Genomic DNA, 20,688 nt, shown 5'->3' with positions numbered 1-20,688 from the left:
GGTCGCTGTGGGCTTCTCTGTCTCTATCACTACGGTTGCTCTGCATTTCAGCTCTGGCAAACCAATCACTGCTGGTCAGACACCAGATTTTAAACTCCAGTATACTGCAAAATGCAGAGAATGCCCAAAACGGACATTCATTTATATGCAAAAGTCCCACACTATAGCTTTAAGTTCAATTTCGACTGTAGGATTTGTACTTGAAGTTGAATGTGTTTTAAAATGATATAGCATTTTTCCCTCTTCCACCGCTGACTTTCAGTTTTTCAGTCCTCTAAAAATCCCTCAAAGGAACCTGCCCTCATGTCCACACCGAGGCTGGAACCTGTGATTAAGGGTCACACATTTAAAGGAGTCACAAGCCAAAAAAAGGTTGGGAACCGCTGTGTTAAACCACTACTCCCTATTTTTTTTGGCTTGCGACTCCTTAAAACAAAGCACAGTGTACTGGTGGCCTCTCACCAAAGGTTTAATACGTCTGTGAATTGTGAGCAGGCAAAAAGGGACCGATGTTTCTCTCTTGAAATGCGTCATTTGAATACTTTATGAGATCTGAAAAGATGGAATGCTTTTGTTAATGTAGTATTTTACTGGAAAAAGGGAACCCATTTGTGATCATTCTTTGGAAATATTGCTAAGAAAAGAAAAATGTTTGTGTACAAGAAAAATGTCTTTTGTTCTCTCTTCCAGTTAATGGCTTGGTGGCCCTTCAGATTTAGCTTTAAAGTCTGTGAACTTACCCAAATGAAGCCTCAGAAATTTGTGCTTTTTCTTAAACATGACTGTACTGGAAGTGCCCGTACCATAAAAGTTTCTTTTAATGATGTATTTCACCAACACTCTGAGTTTATCTGGCCATGAAAAACTCGGCAGTGAGAGCCCCAGCATCCGCAGTGTTCTCCCTAAAGGGGGCACCGTGTATTGAATGGTCCTCTGGGATGCCAGAAACGGTCATAAAAATGGAAGAGCTGTGGCCAAGTGGGATTGTGAAAGCTTATGTTTAATGTTCCCTCAAAGTGTCCTAATACAAATGTTTTTTCAAGAAACTGTGTCTGTGTGTGGGTGGGTGTGTGCAGCTATCGGTACTGCTGTTGTGCAAGAGCGTTTCGAAGCAGCATGGAAAAAATCGCAGCAAATACGAGACCTCGGTACCCTTCGGAAAGCTGTCGTGTCATTCTTTGTGGTCAGTGTGGTGACGATCTGGCCAAAGGAAATGACGATGCTCTTGAAAGAGGCTCCCGTCCTTTAACCATGCGCACTTGTCTTATTCAAATGAAGCGACTTGATTTGATATCCACAGACAGAAACTCAATGTGAGGCTCCCTCTGTCCGCTTGTTATCTGGAAATTAAATTTCTCCCTCATGGATTGCATTTCACGGTTCACCGAGTCATTCATCAACAAGGGCTATAAGACGGAGCTATGAGATGGTTTGAAAACGTCCAGGCAGAGTTTAGTCCCCTCCAGAGTGGGTTTGCATTTGTTTGCCTGCTTAATCCTGGGGATGTTCTGAATTATTTTAACAAATCACAGCTTGCACGTGGTGTTCAGATTTGAGCACAGAAAATCATACACATGTTGCATATCATTAGCCTAATAGCACAATTGCCTAAGTCATTTGTTGGCCTTCATGACTTAGGCAACTATGCTATTAGGCTAACGATATTAAAAGACGGATGAAAAAGAAAACAACCCGTTCATTTGATGTTATAATGGCAAGTTGTCATGGCATAGAAATAATTTGTTGTACACTTGGTGATGAGATGAGGTTACGATTCTGTTGTTGTTATGCAGTGCAGCATCATTTTCTTTTTGAGGCATTGTGCTTGACTGCCAATGGTGAAAGATTGAAGTTTTCATGTCAAGTCAGCGGCAATACAACACGAAATTGTGTTCTGCAAAAAAGATTTAACATTTTTCCTAAAGACTGTGAGTTAGGTTCGCATTCTAAATGTATTCTGAGCTAAAAAAGATAACTATTACTGTGCAGACTCTTGTTGTGTGTCTCATAACATCCAGGCACACACACATGCACTCTCCTTGACTGCCCCTGCACAGTCATTAAAGCCTTGTTGCAACCATAAGTGGCTCAATTTAAAAACAGGACAACAGGCACAAAAATAAGATTTCAGCATGATGTGATGTGCTTTGATTTATAGAAAGCAGCCATCAGTACAAAAATAAGCATCGTTTACTGTGGATACACAAGAGCTTCTCACAATTACAGCAGCTACAGTCAAGTATTGCCAAACCTGCCTATAGAGATGTTGCATTTGTGCGCTTATTTTGTGTTTTTATTGTGGATGAATTCTTTTATCACACATAGAGTATAGATTTTAGATGTGAGGGGATGCATTTTCTTGTGAAATGAAATAAAAGATGTCACCGTTACATTACCTGCTGAAGAGGTTTTCATGTTATCTGCCTACACAGGTTGCATATCTGTGCCTGAAATGTGAGAAAAAAGCACCTGCCTCAGTCACATTTACTTGCATGCATGCTGTATATATCAGTCATACACCTGACACCTCACATGAAGTTTATTTTATAGATTTATTTATACATTAAACAACAAGTTGATATTGAGATTGATGTTTTTTCCCCCACATTGCATGGTAGTGACTATAGAAATGTACCGTCATAGTAGCAACTAATTCAAAAATCCATCTCCTAATTGATAATATACCGTGTGCGTCTGGTATTAATGGAACCAAATCATGCGACTTATTCTATTCTGAAGAGACTGTGTACTTGTGAAAGCTCAATGGTGTTCTGGCTGAGGAGCCACTTAATAAAAAAGAGACCTGTGTTGACTTAGTTCCTGGAGGTCAAGAAGCATAATTGTGTTTCTGGGCTGCAGCAAGACGGATGATCCATCTCTTACTGCTGCACACACACGAGTGTCATTGGATAAAGGTCACCGGCAGTTGAGTCATCAAGACCTCCAAAGGCTTTTCCAAAGTGAGGTGCTTTTTTTTTGTGTTGAGACAGCAGGACGACACGTGAATTACAGAGGATTATTATTTATCTATCTGCTCTAAAGTTGCTGGAGATGCTTTGATGTTCTCGTTACCAGCTTGTTGACATGGAAACTGACAAGGCTATTGTGTGACAAGTGTTTCTGCCACCAGTGTTGGAGAAGTAAGGATCAATTCATGAGTCATTTGATCACAGCTGTTTGTTTTTGTGTCTCCAAATGTTAGAGAATTGCTTCTTCATTTCGTACTTTGCAGTGATTCCAATAACTTTGCAGCTCATTTGACCTTGTAGACGAGTGAGATATGGACTCCTGTTGCCTCAAATGAAGTTGATGTGGCATCGTGGATTAAAGATCCAAAGCATTTCTAAAGCGCCCATAATATGAGATGTTAAATACATTACCTAAATGTCTCACCTGTTTCTGCTCATTGCTTCCATGTTTTAGCAGGGAGTGGTTGATTGCTCATAGCGTTGGGCTCCTGGTAGATTGTGTGAGTCATTAGTCTGCTTGAACATGACTTCAGGGGTCTGACAATGGTTTTCATTGATGCAAAGGATGGAAAGGCAATCGTTTGCTTTGAGAGTGTGGAAGCAATCTGAAATTTTAACAAAGCTCATGCAGCAGCTACAGCACAAATAATTAATATATCACGATCAGTGTGCTGTAATAGGAGCTAATTTTAAACGGAACTGAAAAATAGGAAAGCTCCTGGAATACATATGGCCTCAGGGGTAAATCTATACCCGACTATACATAATGTGCTCTTGGTCTCAGTTTCTCTTGTATCCTGTGTGTGAAGTGTATTTGCATGTTAAGGAGAAGAGTTGTCTAAGTGGTTGCATTCTCTTGAGACCTGCTAATTGACAGCAAACTAAGTAAAACCGGTTGTTTAATAATGCATTAGAAGATCCTGTTTGTTACATTAAGTCACTTTCAGGTTCTAACAGAGTGACGTCTGTGTGTGGCCTAAGTTTTAAAGTTAATGTCTGATCTGTGTCTCCACAGAGAGTGCATGGACCCAGATGATGATCCACGATGATGCTCACTGAAAGCCCTGTCTGAGTTGAAATCCACCGTTGTAGGACCCCGTGGATGAAGAGGTTTTGGTGGATCTGCTCCCAGACGCTGAGACCATGGCGAAAGCTCAGGGGAGCAAGTCAGTGAAATGTGGGAAGTCCCAGAAAGAGAAGGGAAACAAGGCAAAGGGAGATGGCGTGAAGAAATGGAAAGTGGGGAAGAACGAGCTGAAAGGAAAGAAAAAGAAGGACAAGAAGGCCTCACATCGACACAGAACGAAGAAGCTAGCAATGGATGACGGAGAGGCACTGGACTGTTGCGTCCTGCTCACCCGTCTTGAGGAGAAAAAAATTGTGGGCAAAGTAAAGGTTGTGAAAAAGGCCGAGAGGCAAAAGTGTGTTAAAATCAAAAAGAAGCTGTGCTCCATTGAAAGAAGGACCAAATCTGGACTTCCGAAAACTTCCGCAGCCAATCAGCAAACACTGGAACCAAAAAAGAACCAATCAGACGCCTTACTCATGTTGCCCACACCTGTCTTTGAGCCCCGCAGGAGGAGGATGGCTTCTCTTAACGCCGAGGCTGTCAACAGCTTGCTGCTCTATGGAGACGATTCCCTCACAACAAATCTCTCAAAGAAATGGCAACCTACCGACGAAGAGCCTGCTAAAGATCTCACTAAAGCTGAACACAGAGGTCATGAAACCAAACAGGGTTCCGCAGGAGGGAAAGCCGTCCCAAAAGAAAAACCGAAAAAACAAAAGCGGTCGGCAGCTCAGGCTCAGGACATTGACTGGTTGAGTCTGTTTGCGCCAACGCCTCGGCGCCAGGCAGGACTTACTGCTGCAACGCTGCTCAAACTCACCAGTGCCCAGTATGGAACCAAACGGCAAAAGAAAACTGAGTCCAAACCGAGGAGTGGAAGTGAAGCAACAGCAGCAGATACGGGTCAGGATGCCGTTAGTGATAAACCCGTGTGTGGAGGAACAACACAGACCAAAAGAAGAACACATCCCAAACATGAGGAGCAACTGAAGCACAGAAAACAGGGCACAGAGGATCCGGTCCATTCCCAGCTGAGCTCCACCATCCAGGGCTGCTGCAGCTTGTGTAAGACAGAGGCTTTGGATCCGGAGTGGAAGTCTGCAGGGTCCACAGGGGGGCAGGAGTGTCTCACACATACTCTCCACTGTGGCTCTTCTCTGGGATTCCCCGTAAAAACAATCAAAGAGGAGCAGGTGGAGACGGAGGTGTCTTCCTGCTACTGCTGCTCCCAGGAGAGGTGTGTCGAGTACTGTCACAGACTGGCCCTCTTCCTGGAGGACAAGACCTTCAAGGAACCAGAGGACGGCTCGCTGTCCGAGGTGTTCCACCACCACCATCACCACCACCATCACCATCACCACCACCATCTTCAGTCACCCCATTCTGTAGCCCATCCAGCAGCCATAACCATCAGCCCACACACGTACACCTGCTTCCCAGGCTACTACGTCCATTTCAGCCACCCAGACAGCTCCCCCACTCCCATATCACCCCTTGCTTTATGCCCGAGGAGCGGCAAAAGGCCCAAGCTGCTCCCAAGCACAGCTCCACAACCCTCAGGGATTAGCCACCCAGTGTACTGCTGCACCTCAGTGGAAGCCTGCTACGGAGAGCCCTGCCGGCTCAACGGCTACTCTCCTTATACCAGTGTGATTCCAGCCATCACCAGAGGAGGGTGCTCCTTCAGCCCCGCAAACTACACCAAATGTAACCATGGCATCAAAAGAGGTGAGCAAACGTTACAATGTGTACTTACTGTGTACTTGCAACACCATTTTGGCAGGAATTATAAACATGACTTCAAGTAACTGTCTTGATGGCAGTTGTGAAGTTGCCCAGATATCGTGCAAAAGATCTGATTGCTAAAGTGTTTATTATGCATTACATTTTTGGATGGCCAAAAAATGTTCATATTTATTGGTACTGCTGAGCAGGATGTGGCAGCGATGGAGTGAAGGTACCTTAAATCTTATTAAAGATTCATTTCTGATCCTGAAAATAGTTTGACAATTCTGACCAAAAAAAAATCACTCCACATGTTGCAATTACAGTGAATTACTGACATACAGTATCTACTACATCATTTGTGGTAAATCATAACCTTAACCCTGACTCGAAAAGCCCATAAAACACACATTTACAAATTCATTTCATTTTTAGGTGTCTACCAGAATATGTGTGCATGCTTCAGTGTCCAAAAAATGGAATTTTTCTCAGAAAGTATATTGCTGTAGCCCCTTTTCTTGCCCATTGTCTGAAATGCTCTGTTTTAGCTTCTGTCTCTTTAAAGCCCCTCCCCAAAAAGGCCAGTAAATACTGGAAGACAGTCTAGCAGCGCTGGTTACAGAGGCAGACATATCCCCAGCAGAACTGTGTCTAGTGAAGAAATAAGGGCGGACTGCGAGGAAGCTGCTCATTCTTTGCCTGAGGGCGTGTCAAAGTAGCCAGCATGTAGACATTACACAAATGTGTGACATGATGATGTCAATAAGTAACAGAAGAAAAGCCCTGACTTTAAATGAGATATTGCTGGTGCTGGAGCCTATCCCAGCTGACTCGGGCGAAGGCAGGGGACACCCTGGACAGGTCGCCAGTCTGTCACAGGGCTATACATATACAGACAGACAATCACACTCACATTCACACCTACGGACAATTTAGAATAATCAATTAACCTCAGCATATTTTTGGACTGTGGGAGGAAGCCGGAGTGCCCGGAGAAAACCCACACATGCACAGGGAGAACATGCAAACTCCATGCAGAAAGATCCCAGGCCCAGGCCGGGATTCGAACTGGGAAACTTCTTGCTGCAAGGCGAAAGTGCTAACCACTACGGCACTGTGCAGCCCACATCAGAAATCATCAATAGTAATTTCATTGTTTCTTTCATATTTGTATCTATAGACGACACACATTTTAGGAAAATATAAATTGAGAGGATATGGACAGGTACAGAAATGTAAAACAGATTAAATACTGCTGGGGTCCACAGCTGGACCCCAAGTGTACTTGTTAAGTAGGTTTTGTCACTTGTACTGATGGGGGTTAAATGTGGTAAAATGTTAAGCTGCAAAGTCATCCTAACATAAACTACAGCTTTCTACAGAAAAGCTTGTGGCATTTCTGTGACATAGTGGTGTACGATTCTGACCAATCCATCAGAATAATCAACAGTGACATTTTTCTGGTCTTTGCTTTGACTTTTGTGGCTTTTTATTTCCAAAGTGTCTCTGCCACTTGTCACATAAAGGCAAAATGCCCTCCATAAAGAGGAACATGTAGACAAGGAGGTGTTAGATTTGTGTGTTAGCTCACAATTTGCTTATTTGGAGATCATCTCTATCTAAAGGAAATGAAGGTGTAGAGTAAATGGGGAAAAAAATGCATAGATATCTAAATTTGATGAGCAGGGATGGGTGATTACGGATCTAAAAGAGGACATTTAAACAGCTGTTATACAGACTGAGCTTCACAGCCCTCCACATGAATAAACTTAACTTAATGTGTCAAGTCAATGGCCGCTTTAAGTAAGATGTTAGATTTTTTAACAAGCATTAAATTTTCACGAGCACAGTATAGCTATGAGATTATTTTGTGTGCAGTGCCCCACTAATCCAGCTGCCAAAGCAGTACAATGTGCTGAGAATAGCTATTATATCAGGCATTTTTATTCTCCCATTTTGGAATGTCACTTGAGTGGGACGTTACAAAAAAAAAAAAATCAGATAAAGGGCAAGACCTCTTTTGTCTCGGTTTGAATACAAGCCGCCGGACAGTGAATACAAGGTCTGTGCAGTTGAATCCTAATGAGCTGATTGTATGTGCTCGAGTGTCAGCAGTTAGTTACTGTGTTCAAGACGGCAACGTGAGTCAGAACAGGAAAACTCTTTGTGATGTCTGCAGTGTAACACACAAACAGTGTGTGTACGTGAGCGTCTGTGTGTCTGCCTGAGTGTGTGGGTGTGTGGTTAAAAACACCTGAATGTGGCCTGAAGATAACACTTTTTGACAGACACACACACACCAACAGCGTCAGACATGCCAGCCTGTGAGGACAGACTCTGATGTCTACCAACTTTAACCTCAGTGGAAATCTTAAGATTTTTGACAAATAAGCCCCATTCACAGAAGACATTTTAGCATGATAAAGAACGGATGCGAATAATACAATTATTTAAGGCTAAATTTAATTTACCTTCTTATCCTGGTAGTGTGTGCTGGTTGCCACACTGGTATGGCTTACTAGGGCGCTTAAATAGAGCAGAGCCGTTGCTAATGTTATTAGTAACACCTATGCTTTTCGTATTGTGACAAGGCTGCTGTGAAACAGGCCGATGGTCCACCCACTCTGGTGTTTCAGAATAGACCTCCGCTCATTACTGTTTGGCATGTACAGATGCGGTTTGACTGACATCTTCCTCACTCTCCTGCTCTGCCGGTGGCACCTCTGTAGGTGTGTACAACGTAGGATGCATTTTATTTAGGAAGTGTGGCCTCCAGCTTTCCTCATTTGTGTCTCTTACTTGCATCTTAGCTCCTCCTTGCAAAGGGTAAGCAAGAGAGAAAGAAACACAAGGATGAAGGAATTGTATTTACCAAACTGTTCACTCCCTATGGCATCATTCTGATGATACATGATGCAGAGCGTCTCAACTCTAGAATGTGTTCCTCCAAAAAACATCTATTAAATGCTGCCCCGACACCTAATTCATGCAAAATGTCCTAGATTGGGACTGTTAGAAATAACACAGGTAGACAGTTGTGTTTATTAGTGAAAGAACAGAGCAGACATGAGGGAGCAATAAAAATAACAATTATTGTGAATGAAATCTCTTGCTGGAATTTTTTGTAAAAGACCACAGGTAGAGTTAGTCTCACACCCTTTTCACTTTGAATAATATTACTGTGTATTGTGTACTGCTGTATGGCTTTGAAGGATGCAGTTTTTTCCCCCTGAATGATCCGAGATGAAATTGGAATGGAAAAGAAAAACCTTTTGGCTTATGAAGAAAAATATATCAACAAAGCTGCAAATAATGTTTTCAGGAATCAGGTTGTGCACATGCAATATTTTTATCTTATGAATACAAATGAATAATGTTAGAGTCGTTGCTGGTGTCCTCATTCCTGTTTGTGCAATATTACAAATCCTGCACTGTATTTTTGAGTTTTGAGCTTTTTGAGTAGGTGCAAGGACAGAGATAGATATTAAAAAGCTCTTACTGCAAGTGAATAGAAAACATTTGTGGTGGTTTTGCCTTTTTTCTGGATCTCCAGAATAGCCTGTGTTTTCTCTTCACATCCTCGTTCATTGCTCTAGCACTCCTGTGGTGCGGGATCCAAACTTTCCACGGTGTAAAAACCGCCTAGTGTGATCATTTGGAGTACTCCCGTACTTTTTTAGAAAAGCCTTGGGTGCTTTTCTAAAACTGTAGTGCTGAGTGTACCCGACCAGCGACTGGAGCCAAAAACAACTGACGTCATGATGCGGCAATTATGTGGTGATACTGGAGAAAAACATTTGCTACAATGAGCTGAAGCATTTTAGAAGGAAATTATATAATCAAGTCCCTCGCTGATGATGCCGACTGATCACAGCAGTCCTAAAAGGGCTTCCACAACAGCTCAGCCACCTCTTGTTATGTCTCATTAGATCAATAAAGTCACACAATCGAAGGGGTGTTGCTAATCAGTAAGAAATACCAATATAGGATTAAACTGTTTTCTTCTTCAAAACTCCTCGTCTCCTCTGCAGTGCATTGAAACGTGCTCAATGGTAGTAGAGAAAGTGAGAACAATTTCTGGGTCACAGATGGATGATGAAGCAGTGAGGACAGAGGGAAGCATAAATGAGCTGAGCGGAAAATACCCTTAGACTTTAGCGAAGGCCCTGTGGGAGCTTCAAGTAATTCCCAACAAGGTTTCAGCCAACATTCACAAGGTTAAGTAGCCTGTATAATTGAAAACACCTTTGTGTGTGTCCTGCCTTTAAATATAAGCTGAGATAAAGTAAATGACAGAATGTTTCTAGGCAGTCACATCTTGAAATCAAAGCAAAACAGCCTAAATAGCATTACAGAAAAGCTTTAGTTTATAAAAAATACATTAATCACGATTTGATGTTCTATTACAACAAGTATGAAAACCAAGATGGACACCACCAGGAAAACCTTTGTTTTTCGGTTAGCCATTCGATCATTATTTTGCACGTCCAAACACCAGAGCAACGTGTCTACAGATAGAAGTTGGAAATTATAGTGTACAGTTGATGTATTGAGAAACAAAAAGCACAGAATTCCCATCCATTATTACAGCTTCTTCCAACTTTCCAAGTCGAAAGTCCAGCTGCAGAGGACATTTCCCAGTTAACATTTCCCAGTTCAGATGAAGGGCACTATCAGCTGAATACACTTGCTGCAGTCTAATCTAGTCTGATGTGACGAGAAGCTCATGGTGGCAAATGTTTGAACTCTATAATAGACATTACTTAGTCACTCTCGCTAAAATTGTGCTACATTTTAGCATTTCCAGTCGTCCAACAGTTGACATTTGTGGGCACAATGGCAGTGATTGCTAAAAGTTAGCATCTAGATTTAAGTATAAGTAAAAAAAACTGCAGTTTAAAAATGCTCCGTTACAAGTAAATATAGTTTCATTCTCTGAAATGTAATAGAGTAGAAGTAGCATAACATTCAAGTAGAATTGAAGCAAAACAACCTAAAATCGCCTCATGCAATGCATTCTCTAAGGTAAATAAGAGTGCTGATGAGGTTTAGATTCAAAGAGCTGAGAAATAAATTGGTAATTAATTCACCTTAACGTCTTCACCGCAGCTGTTTATGGGAGTGTGCGCCACCCGTTCTTGTTATCTTCCACACAGCAGAATGCTTGTGTTGGTGTTTTTCAGTGTCAGTTTCAGGAGGAGTGTGTGTGTGTGTGTGTGTTTGTGTGTGTGTGTAGCTGCTCTGTTAAAGGCTATAATTGACCTTAATTGAGGCTCTTTTTTTCTGCTGCTTCAGCAGAACTAATAACAACTGAGCGTCTTGTCATGTCACTATTATGTAACCTTGTTAAAAGGTTGTTGATGCTCCTTAAAGGACTGTGGGCACATTTCACTCTGTCACTTCATTAACTCCGTCTCTGTTGCTTCCTCAGATGACTACCCATCAACCCTCAGTGACCACCACAGCCCCTCCTCTATCCCCATTTGTCCCAGCCCCAGAATGATCACTGGCTGCCCCATTCCCGCTGTGCCTCCAGCCGGCCAATCAGTGCCCCACGTTCAGACGCCGCTGTCAGATCCCAGCCAACCCCAGCCTCCACTGCAGGTGGCGAAGGAGTGTCCACAGAGTGCCAAGCCACCCAGCGGGTCGAGGTCTGGTGCACGCAGCACCGGCAGCATCAGCTCTGCTGTTTGCCCTCTCAGCAGGGACAAGAAACAGAAGCTCAGCTCTGCCAGCGTCAGAGGGCAAACAGTTGCCAAGCAGCCGAAGAATGGCCGCCAAAAATCCACCAACGGCTGGAGGCCAGTTGGCCTGCCCTTTGAGAAGGAGGTTTTCTCTGTGGTACGTAGAGAAAGTCATGCTGGTGCTTTTGACACAGCCATGATGGTGCCACTTGTAATTAATTCTGCATTAATTGAACTTGACTGTCCACAGAGACTTTAGGATGATTTATCACCCCTGTCTCTTGTCACATCATGTGCTTATTCACTGTCTTTGATTTATTTCATCTGTACACATGACTATCAAAGCACAAAAGTCATTCAGTACAAACCACATCTGCAGATTTTTGCCCCTCAGTCTCTCAAAGCGTCTTAGTTTCTGACTGTTAGAGGAGTCAGTATTTCCTGCTGCCTGTGTTTCCAGGGAGAGGACTCTATGGTGCTGAGGAAGTGTTTTGAGGGAGTCCACAGGGACGGGGATCTGATTCGGGTCAGAGACACTGTTCTGCTGAAGTCTGGACCTAGAAAAAAGTCTCTGCCTTACGTGGCCAAGATCTCAGCTCTGTGGGAGGAACCAGAGTCAGGTAGGAGACTCACTACACAGGACTGACTGACATAAACCACAAGAGCAACTGAACTGATGTGGTAATGATTGGCTTAAGCGAACTCTGCGGTGTGTTTCTTTTCTGCAGGAGAGCTGATGATGAGTTTGTTTTGGTACTACCGTCCAGAACACACACAGGGAGGGCGTAACCCCAGCATGCATTGTGAGGTAAGAAGCTGACATGTGTCCCTGAAATCCTTTTTACCACAACCACAGACAATACGTCTTTCTAATAGCTGTCAGGTGTAATTGTATACTATTACACCTAAAATACAGCTCTGATCAACAGTGCAATGTATAATCAACTACGTGTAAGCCTGGCTGTAATGGGTGTCATTAGCTTTTAAAACCGGCAGACATTTAAAATGATGCCAGTAATATTTAACAATTATTATTATTTGGGGTTTATGTGTTTCTTGTATGGCCAAGAAGGATTCTTTCCTTATATAAACTCACAGTTTTCATTATGTCTGTATTGCGTCTTATCTCCACTGTATGAAAGAGATTCTAGTGTATGAATACACATACATGCACAGGCAGACACACATGTTGAGCAACAGCCTCTGTTGTGTTTGCTTCCTGTTGCCAGTAATCTCCCAGAGGAACGAGTTCAATTCAATGTCTAGAAACAATAAACCACATGAAGTCTGTCATGTCTCGACTGAACTAACAAACAACAAACACATCAGAGCAGCAGTAGCGGGGCTCCGGCTCAGAGAAGGAAGGGAAACATCTCTCTCTGTGAATCTGTCTTCATATCTGGAAGGGATGGTGAAGCAGACGCGGTTGTGTAAAATGCAGCAGAGATGCACTCTTCTGAGGCTCCACTGCTGCTCCTCCATATGCAAAATGTCGAGGTTTAAGGAGACTTTAAATGATGTTTTTTGTTGTTTTTTTTCAATCCTAACCTGAGTGTTTTTCTGCAGAATGAGATCTTTGCATCTCGTCACCAGGATGTGAACAGTGTGGCCTGTATCGAAGACAAATGCTATGTCCTAACACTGGCACAGTATTGTCGGTAAGACTGAAAGCATTCTGTGTGTGTGGTGGCTTTAGCATTTTTCTTTGAAATATATTTCGTTTGCACATACTGCTGTTGAAAGATTACTAGTGAGGAAATTCCACAGTGCAGCTTTTTGATGGTTATTTTCCTTCCAAATCCCCCCACTGGGTAACTAAAAATATGCTCAATGTTTACCTTGAGACAGTTTTAAGCCTCATTTAAGCCAGTAAGAAACATTTTTACTGTGTTTTTCTGACGGTTTTTAAGGTAATTGAGTTTGATGTCCCGCATTTCTTTCGTGTCCAGATTTTGTGCCTTGGTAAAACGCCGTAGGGAGGGTGTATGCGACAGTGTCGCCTCCCTTGTGGTGCCACCCGTTGTTGGCAATGCCATGCCCACCCACCACTGTGTGCCGGATGACGTCGACCCAGAGATGGTGTTTTTCTGTCGACACGTCTATGACTTCCGCTATGGACGCCTCCTCAAGAACCTGCAGTAGAATCTGACCTGCCGTGACACATTATGCTACGGGACATGAGATAATGTTACTCTGGCTTCATCGTCCACAAATTTTAATTAGCTACCTGCTCCATCTGTCAGAGAGGAACTGGAGTGTAGGACATAAGGATTGAGAGCTCATTTTGATTTGAATTCTCATGGTCTTACTTCCATGCCACACATTTATTAGGTAAAAGTAATGGTCTGACATAATGTGTAGGAGTTAATATGGCAGTGTAAATGGTCTTTATCATACATGGCTCTCTGGTGTTGTAGCAGCTATGTGAAGAACCTGGAACGTACTCTGCTGTAGAAAATGCTACTGCTCTTAGAAATGTGACATTTGATAGATTATATGCAGAGAAGGTGATGTTACATGTGAATAATGCTACTATCTGCGTGACAAATGAGAATCTGAGGCGCACCGTGCCACACTGGTCCTTGTGAAGAGACTAGAGAAAAAGAAATTTCTCAGTGGCTGAAGACTTAATCACATTTTGTCAACAGATTTCTCTGTAATATGCAGTTTCTAAGTGTCCAACTTGAGGACACGGCATACAGAAGTTTTACTGGAAAGATTCTGAATATGCATCTGTGTTTAAACTGATGAGGAAGAGTTACACATTTTGGGAAATGTGCTTGATGCTTTTGTTTTCAGAGCACTGAATGATTAAAGGGGAACTTCGTTTTTTTTCAACCTGGGGTCTGTTTTCATGTCATTTCATACATGTGAGTGATGGAGAAATGAATTTTCAACATAGCTCCAGTATTTAGCCAGGCAGGCAGCTTCGCAGCTCAGCTAGCGAAAAGTAAAGAAAAGGGTGGACTTTGACGCGGGGGGGCAAGTTGCCCCATGCTTTTCGCTAGCTGAGCTGCTAAGCTGCCTGCCTGGCTAAATACTGGAGCTATGTCGAAAATTCATTTCTCCATCACTCACATGTATGAAATGACATATGGAAACAGACCCCAGGTTGAAAAAAAACGAAGTTCCCCTTTAAATGAACCTGCTCTCATGTCTGTACGGATAATGTGAAGGTAAAGCCACCAGCTAGTTAGCATAGCTTAGCATAAAGTAGAGCTGCAATGAATAATCGGTTAGCTGTCCATAATTGAAACACTTAGCAACTATTTGATAATTGATTTATTAGTTTGTGTCATTTTTTGAGAAGAGCGAAAATCCTCTGATTCCAGCTTCTTAAATTTTAACATTTTCTCCATAATTAAACTGTGGAAATAAAAACAAAACATTTGAGAACGTCATTCTAAGCTTCGGGAAACTCTTATTAATATTTTTCATCATTTGAAAGATTAATTGACAATAAAAATAATGCATTAAGACTGGTAAACAGTCCATTTTCAGGCTTTGTGCTAAACTAAGCTAACTGACTGCAGCTCTATGCTTCCTATACAGACATGTGAGTCTTATTAATGTTCTCATTTAAACCTCCACAGGAAAGCAAATAAGCATGTTTCCCAAACATTTAACATTTTCCAATTTCGTGCATTTGTGATTCATTTGGAGGTCTGAGTAGTTCAGCCCCAACACAGATGCGAGGAAAAATGTTGATCCAAACATTTAATAAAGTCTAATTCAACTTTTTTTTTAACCACTGATCGAGTACAATCACAGCAAACAATGACATATGGAAGATTTAAGACTCCATCTCTCATGAGTTTCTGAGAGAATTGTAGGTTTTCTGTCATATCTCTTAGCTCTGAAAATCACCTCAGTGGTGATTTTTGTGCTGCAGGACGGACCTGCACTCTGCAAAGAAAGCACAGTTTAGTTTGTTTGGTTTTCGCAGTGTGAAGATGTCCAATGAGCCGAGCACTGAGGGGATTTTTGTTATGCCAATGCTGAGGAATATTTTACTTTCTCAAAGCTGTTTGCCAGAGGTGTGATTTGACTCCGGTGTCAGCTAAACTGTATATTTGCATTTAAATATCTGGATGAGTGTCTGTTCATGGCAGATGGCATCAGTTAGTCACCTATATTCTCGTTTCTTCACTGATGAACTGGTGAGTAATGTATTCAGTGTAGCATTTAGATCCGTGATGATGATTCGTTCCTATGTTTGAGAAAAAGATATGTATTTATTTCTGTACTGAGAACATATAATTTATTTTCAAAAGGCGATTTTAAAGAATAGAGTTTTAGATGAGTGGCTTTTCATTCCTGATTAGAAAGGAGGTTGAACTCGTCGCTCCTTCTTAGCTGCACTGTCTACGATGAAAAGTGTGTGAGTCATTTGCAATAGTATTTCTGTGTTTGAGTTTGCTTACCCAATACAAGCCAATTAAATGTTGTGTTGAGATGTTGAAGTAAGCAGATTTGGGGACACATACGGAGTATTTGGAAGGATCTCAGATGCAGGTTTGAAGGACATAAGTGCTAACATGTGTCCAGAGATGCTTAACCTGCAGGACCAAAACGTACCTTGGCCTCTCCCAGCTTTCCGTCATTCTCCTTTCACTTCTCCTCCGACGATAAAGCTTTGCCTCTTCACCTTTAAATGCCGAATGCTATGATGATTTAAACTTACCTTACCATTAGCCTGTGCCCTTGATCTTGCTGCCTTATAGAACATTCCCAGCCTTTCATTTAGAAATGTGTACTGATCTGAACCTGGAGTTTTGAAGCCTGTGAGTGAGCTGATCTTGATTCCTACATGCTTGAGATGCGTTTCAGAGATCCGTGTGATCTTGCACGACCTGAAAGGCAAAACTCAATCTTGGCCAAATCTGAGTCAAATTTAAAGTGATTTTTAGGATTAAAATGCCCGACAAGTGAGGACTAGATGACTGTTAAAAGAACATTCTGACATTTTGAGAAATTTACTTTTTTGCAGAGCATTACTTGAAAGGACTGATACCACTCTCACATCAGTACAGTAAATACAAAGCAGCAGCTAGTTAGCATAGCTTAGCATAAAGATGGAAGCAGAAGGCACCGGGAAAGGGAGCCACAGTTCACCTAAAAGCAACTCTCTAAGCTAAATTATTAACGTCATATATTTGAACTATAGAAATATAGTTATTTAAACATGAATTTGCTCTTTTGGGGGTTCTCCTGTTTCCAGTCTTTATGCTAAGCTAAGCTAACTGGCTAGCAGTTATAGCTTCATATTTTACATATAGATTGAGAGCAGTTTCCTTTCGTTTAATTCTTTACAGGAAAGCTTCATTTCCAAAATGTCATAATTGTGATATTTTTTAACCTGGTCCTGCATTTTCAGATGTTTCTGAATGCCAATGATTACTAGGAACAAAAAATAGAGTCAAATAGGGTCCAGTATTGAGCAAGAACATTATGACTGATATCCGCAGCCAGCATTATCAGACAACACGCCAAACAACACAAGCAGAAGAAGCAAATGTAAGCAAAAAGGTGTATTTTTGTAGGAAACGGATCCATGATGTAGCAATCTAAGCCTGTCAGTGGCAAAAACATGCAATCGACAATTGCCCTGCGTGATTACGCTCCAGCTCTTTTATTTTAAAGTCATATTTAATATATGATCAGTTCCACATGTTTTTGTTGCTGTTAATAATTTGTACTCAGAAACACACAAAAATAGAGGCCCAGGTTGAAAAGTAACATAATTATGCTTTAAGTTTGAAGTCTTACCCTTCTCAAATAACACATACTGGTTAGCTTCATTTGTATCAATTGCAGTGAATCTGCTTGAACCAGTTTTTCACATAACATCCACAGAAATCTTTCTAAACCACTTCATCATAATCCACCTCTCAGCTGTCCAAAATAGAGAAACACGCAGCTCCCAACAGAGCTTTAGTTGATAGCACAACAAGACAGGATGTAATGAGATTCTGTGGGGAAATTCTGACATCTTAAACATATGAGCACGATTACGGACGGATAGAAATGCTTAATATTATCACTGAAATGTCATGAGCTGACCACAACCTCGATTCTACATAAAAGAGGAAACTACAAACTATTTACACCCAATCCACAAGCACAGGGGAGGGGTAGTTGTTAGTCAAGATAGATTTTAGGTGGGGTATGCCTTCAAAATGCCCACTTCCTGCCTGCTTCTGATGTACTCCCAGACTACATATACTTTTGTGTTAATTCAGAGACTAAAGTTTCACCAGAATTAATGAATGGCTTAACATTTGACCTTTTGATGCTCTTTTTAATTTTCAAATTCAATACATCAGGGTAGAATATACTCCACCATTTATATTTGCCTCTCTCTCTGTAAACCAAAGGTTAACAATCTAAATCATAAAGCAAAAATCCCTCCACTGACTGGAATCTAATTTCAAAAATTAATGGACGGTGTTTGTAGTAAAGCCAACAATGCAAAATAGTACAAAGCAAAATGGGTAAATTGCATTTGGTTTGATTTGGTTCTGCATTTTACAGTCCTTCCCCCCTTCGATCAGAATTAGAAAACCACAGACCGTACATGTTATGGCCTTAGGAATCACTCAGCAAGCTAATTATGTTTAATCAAGATGCGTGATACTTATGTCTTAACTGGTCCTCTGTGCCTGTTCCCCTTAACCCGTATATATTCCAAGAGTTTTCCATGAAGGGCAAGATGAGTAGTTACTGTACTTTTTGCGTATCTTCCAAATGCCTTTCATTTTTGTCAGATGACACTGGTCTGATCTTGAATCACCACAAAGAAACATTTGCACCAAAAAGTGAAAGAGGGAGAGAGGAGGAATGGTATTGAAACATGAATTTAATTTCATTCCCAGGTGTACAAAAACCTGAACTTTGGTTCTTCTTATGTGAATTTCTGTTCATATTCTTTGCATGGCTTTTTGGAAATATCTTGGAAATATTAATCACAGCACAGATTATTTGTATGGTTTCAAATGGACCGCTGTAATATAAGAAAAATATTTAATTGTAATAAATAATATATGAGTTTGAACTTGATTGTAAGTGTTTTTTCTTACATTTGGTTTTATTTTCAAAAACAGACACAGAAGTTGACAGATGTAGTGATAGTTTCTGCCCACATGGGGGCTCACTTAGACAATGTTTTATATCAGGTTGATTTTTTTTTAATCAAATACAGTCATCCCAGTGATCAGGACACTGAGATTTAAAGGATTTCAAAAGCTAATCTTAATACTGATGTGCATTAAGTAAAGTGATGAGGAAACAGGACTACTCCTCTATTGGTAACTGGAACAATTCTGTCACTTTTTTCACAAAATGAAGCTCTCATCTGAATATTTAAGTACATTTTTATTGTCTGTTCTCTACTTTTGTCATCAGTGATAAAATACAATTCATGAACTTTATTTCTTTTTGAATATAAAACTAATTAAAAACACAAAGTAAATTCATATTTTCTCTACAAAAATAAAAATCTACTTCGCTGTTATTGGCTGCTATTGTCAATAATTTCCCTTTTCCCCCATTTTTATCATTCATTCATCTCTTCCCACTAAAAATAGATACGATCCCATTTATCTGTTGCGCTGTGTAGATCATGATAGGAAAGTTAAAAATGGAAGCATATTGAAAGCAGGCACCAGCCAAGATAAATCACCTTACTTCAATAATCAGGCTTCTGATGAATATGCATGCCACCTCCAGCACTACTCAGTCAGGCTGTGTCGATTTAAATGGCAGGAGAAGTTAACTCAGCTGCATCTGTAGCAGCGAGCAAGTGTGTGACACGAGTCAGACGGCTCAGCTGCTTCTATTCACAGACTGTTGAGCGTGATTATACGTCTGTGTGCATCACCTTTTCAGAAGCTACAGTCTCGCTGCCTGTGCTGCACTTCCTCAGCGCAGTGAATAGTGAATGTGTGTTTTTGACTTTGCTGCTGTCTCTTCTTTAATATCTGGTCCTGCTTCCTGCAGTGCCAGCCAGTACAGGATCTGGTTCCTAAACAGTCGTGCTACTGCCGGCACACCAGGAGGTCATTCTGTTGCCAGAAAAAAATGCTTAAATAGTTGAAATAGTCTCGCAGGATTGGGCTAAAAGTGTTAAAACTAAGATAAGTAGACAAATTGGATAAACAATTGGAATCACATTAGTTCAAATAAGCAGGCTAGTTGTCTAAATGTAGTGAATAATCAGTGGAAATACGCGAACATAAAGCTAAATGTAGCATGTAAATAGTCTTTTCTGAGTTCTGATAAACTAACTTCTGTTATTCTAAACTCTTTAGTTTGGGTTAATTCTCACCCTAATCAGGTGCGGCTCTAAAGGACAATGATCAGATATTGGGACCAGTACCCAGAAAGCCTTTGACCAGTGACTGATAAAATACCACCTTAAAATGCTGCTTTATACCTGTGGACACTTGGAGACATCATGTTCATGTTGATGGCAATTTTAATTTTATATATAGAAAGTTTTTTGGGGAAAAAGACAATAAGAGATGTTTCTATCCCCAGTCATGGCTGTCTTATTTCCATAGAGGTACAGGAAACCACATTAGAGTGGAACATTAGCACAAAGAGAGCAAAAATGTGACAGGAGCAAATAAAAACGCTCAATGCCACAGATTACAAGAGAAAGAACATCCAGTTGGCAGATAGGATACTGGCATGTCAGGCAAGTCCACAGCCAGGCATTTGATTGTACACAACTCCGCTATTTGTTTCCAATCAGCTACAGAGGCAGCTGATTAGGTTGTTGGTGTCGCAACCAGAGAATGTCTGCATAAACTGAGAGGAAGCTCCTTATAAAAGCTGGTTAACCCATCCCTAAGTGGCTTCAGTGGGCTACCACTCATGTTTGTTGAACTCTAGCAAGATGAAAGACGCCACTTTTTACAAATGAATGTTGTTTTTCACCTGTACAGAGCATATGGCAGATGTCATGTTTGGGGCCGTACAGCAGAACGCCATGCAGATGTCAGCGTAGCACAGATGTTGTACAGAGTCCATGAGCCAGTTGAAGCAGAGGAGTGATAGACGCAGGGATATACCATGGACAAAGAACATGTCTGCATTTCATTGATGGCAATCACAGTTTCCCGACAATATGAAGAGGAAATCCTCATACCTATTAGAAGGTTTAGAGCTAGACATAGTACCACTAATTGGAGCCATAGTGGCTGCCCTCCTAAAATGACACTTCAGGCCGTATGATACC

General features: G+C 41.3%; 1 protein-coding gene across 2 annotated transcripts in view; it reads left to right on the top strand.

The window, feature by feature from the left end:
* bahd1 (bromo adjacent homology domain containing 1) overlaps nt 1-18,501 on the top strand; it is a 33,224-nt gene extending 14,723 nt beyond the window's left edge. For both annotated transcript variants that reach the window (XM_022221452.2, XM_022221461.2), the window contains exons 2-7: nt 3,985-5,766; nt 11,195-11,604; nt 11,908-12,067; nt 12,176-12,255; nt 13,014-13,105; nt 13,397-18,501. In XM_022221452.2, the coding sequence (XP_022077144.2) occupies nt 4,113-5,766; nt 11,195-11,604; nt 11,908-12,067; nt 12,176-12,255; nt 13,014-13,105; nt 13,397-13,589 (2,589 nt within the window). In that variant the 5' untranslated portion in view covers nt 3,985-4,112 and the 3' untranslated portion in view covers nt 13,590-18,501. The remainder of the gene's footprint in view (nt 1-3,984; nt 5,767-11,194; nt 11,605-11,907; nt 12,068-12,175; nt 12,256-13,013; nt 13,106-13,396) is intronic.
* Nucleotides 18,502-20,688: the final 2,187 nt, after the last annotated feature.

Source organism: Acanthochromis polyacanthus, chromosome 1 (assembly GCF_021347895.1).
Source record: "Acanthochromis polyacanthus isolate Apoly-LR-REF ecotype Palm Island chromosome 1, KAUST_Apoly_ChrSc, whole genome shotgun sequence".
Classification (NCBI taxonomy): Eukaryota; Metazoa; Chordata; class Actinopteri; family Pomacentridae; genus Acanthochromis; species Acanthochromis polyacanthus.
This window is presented reverse-complemented; position numbering and strand designations above follow the sequence as displayed.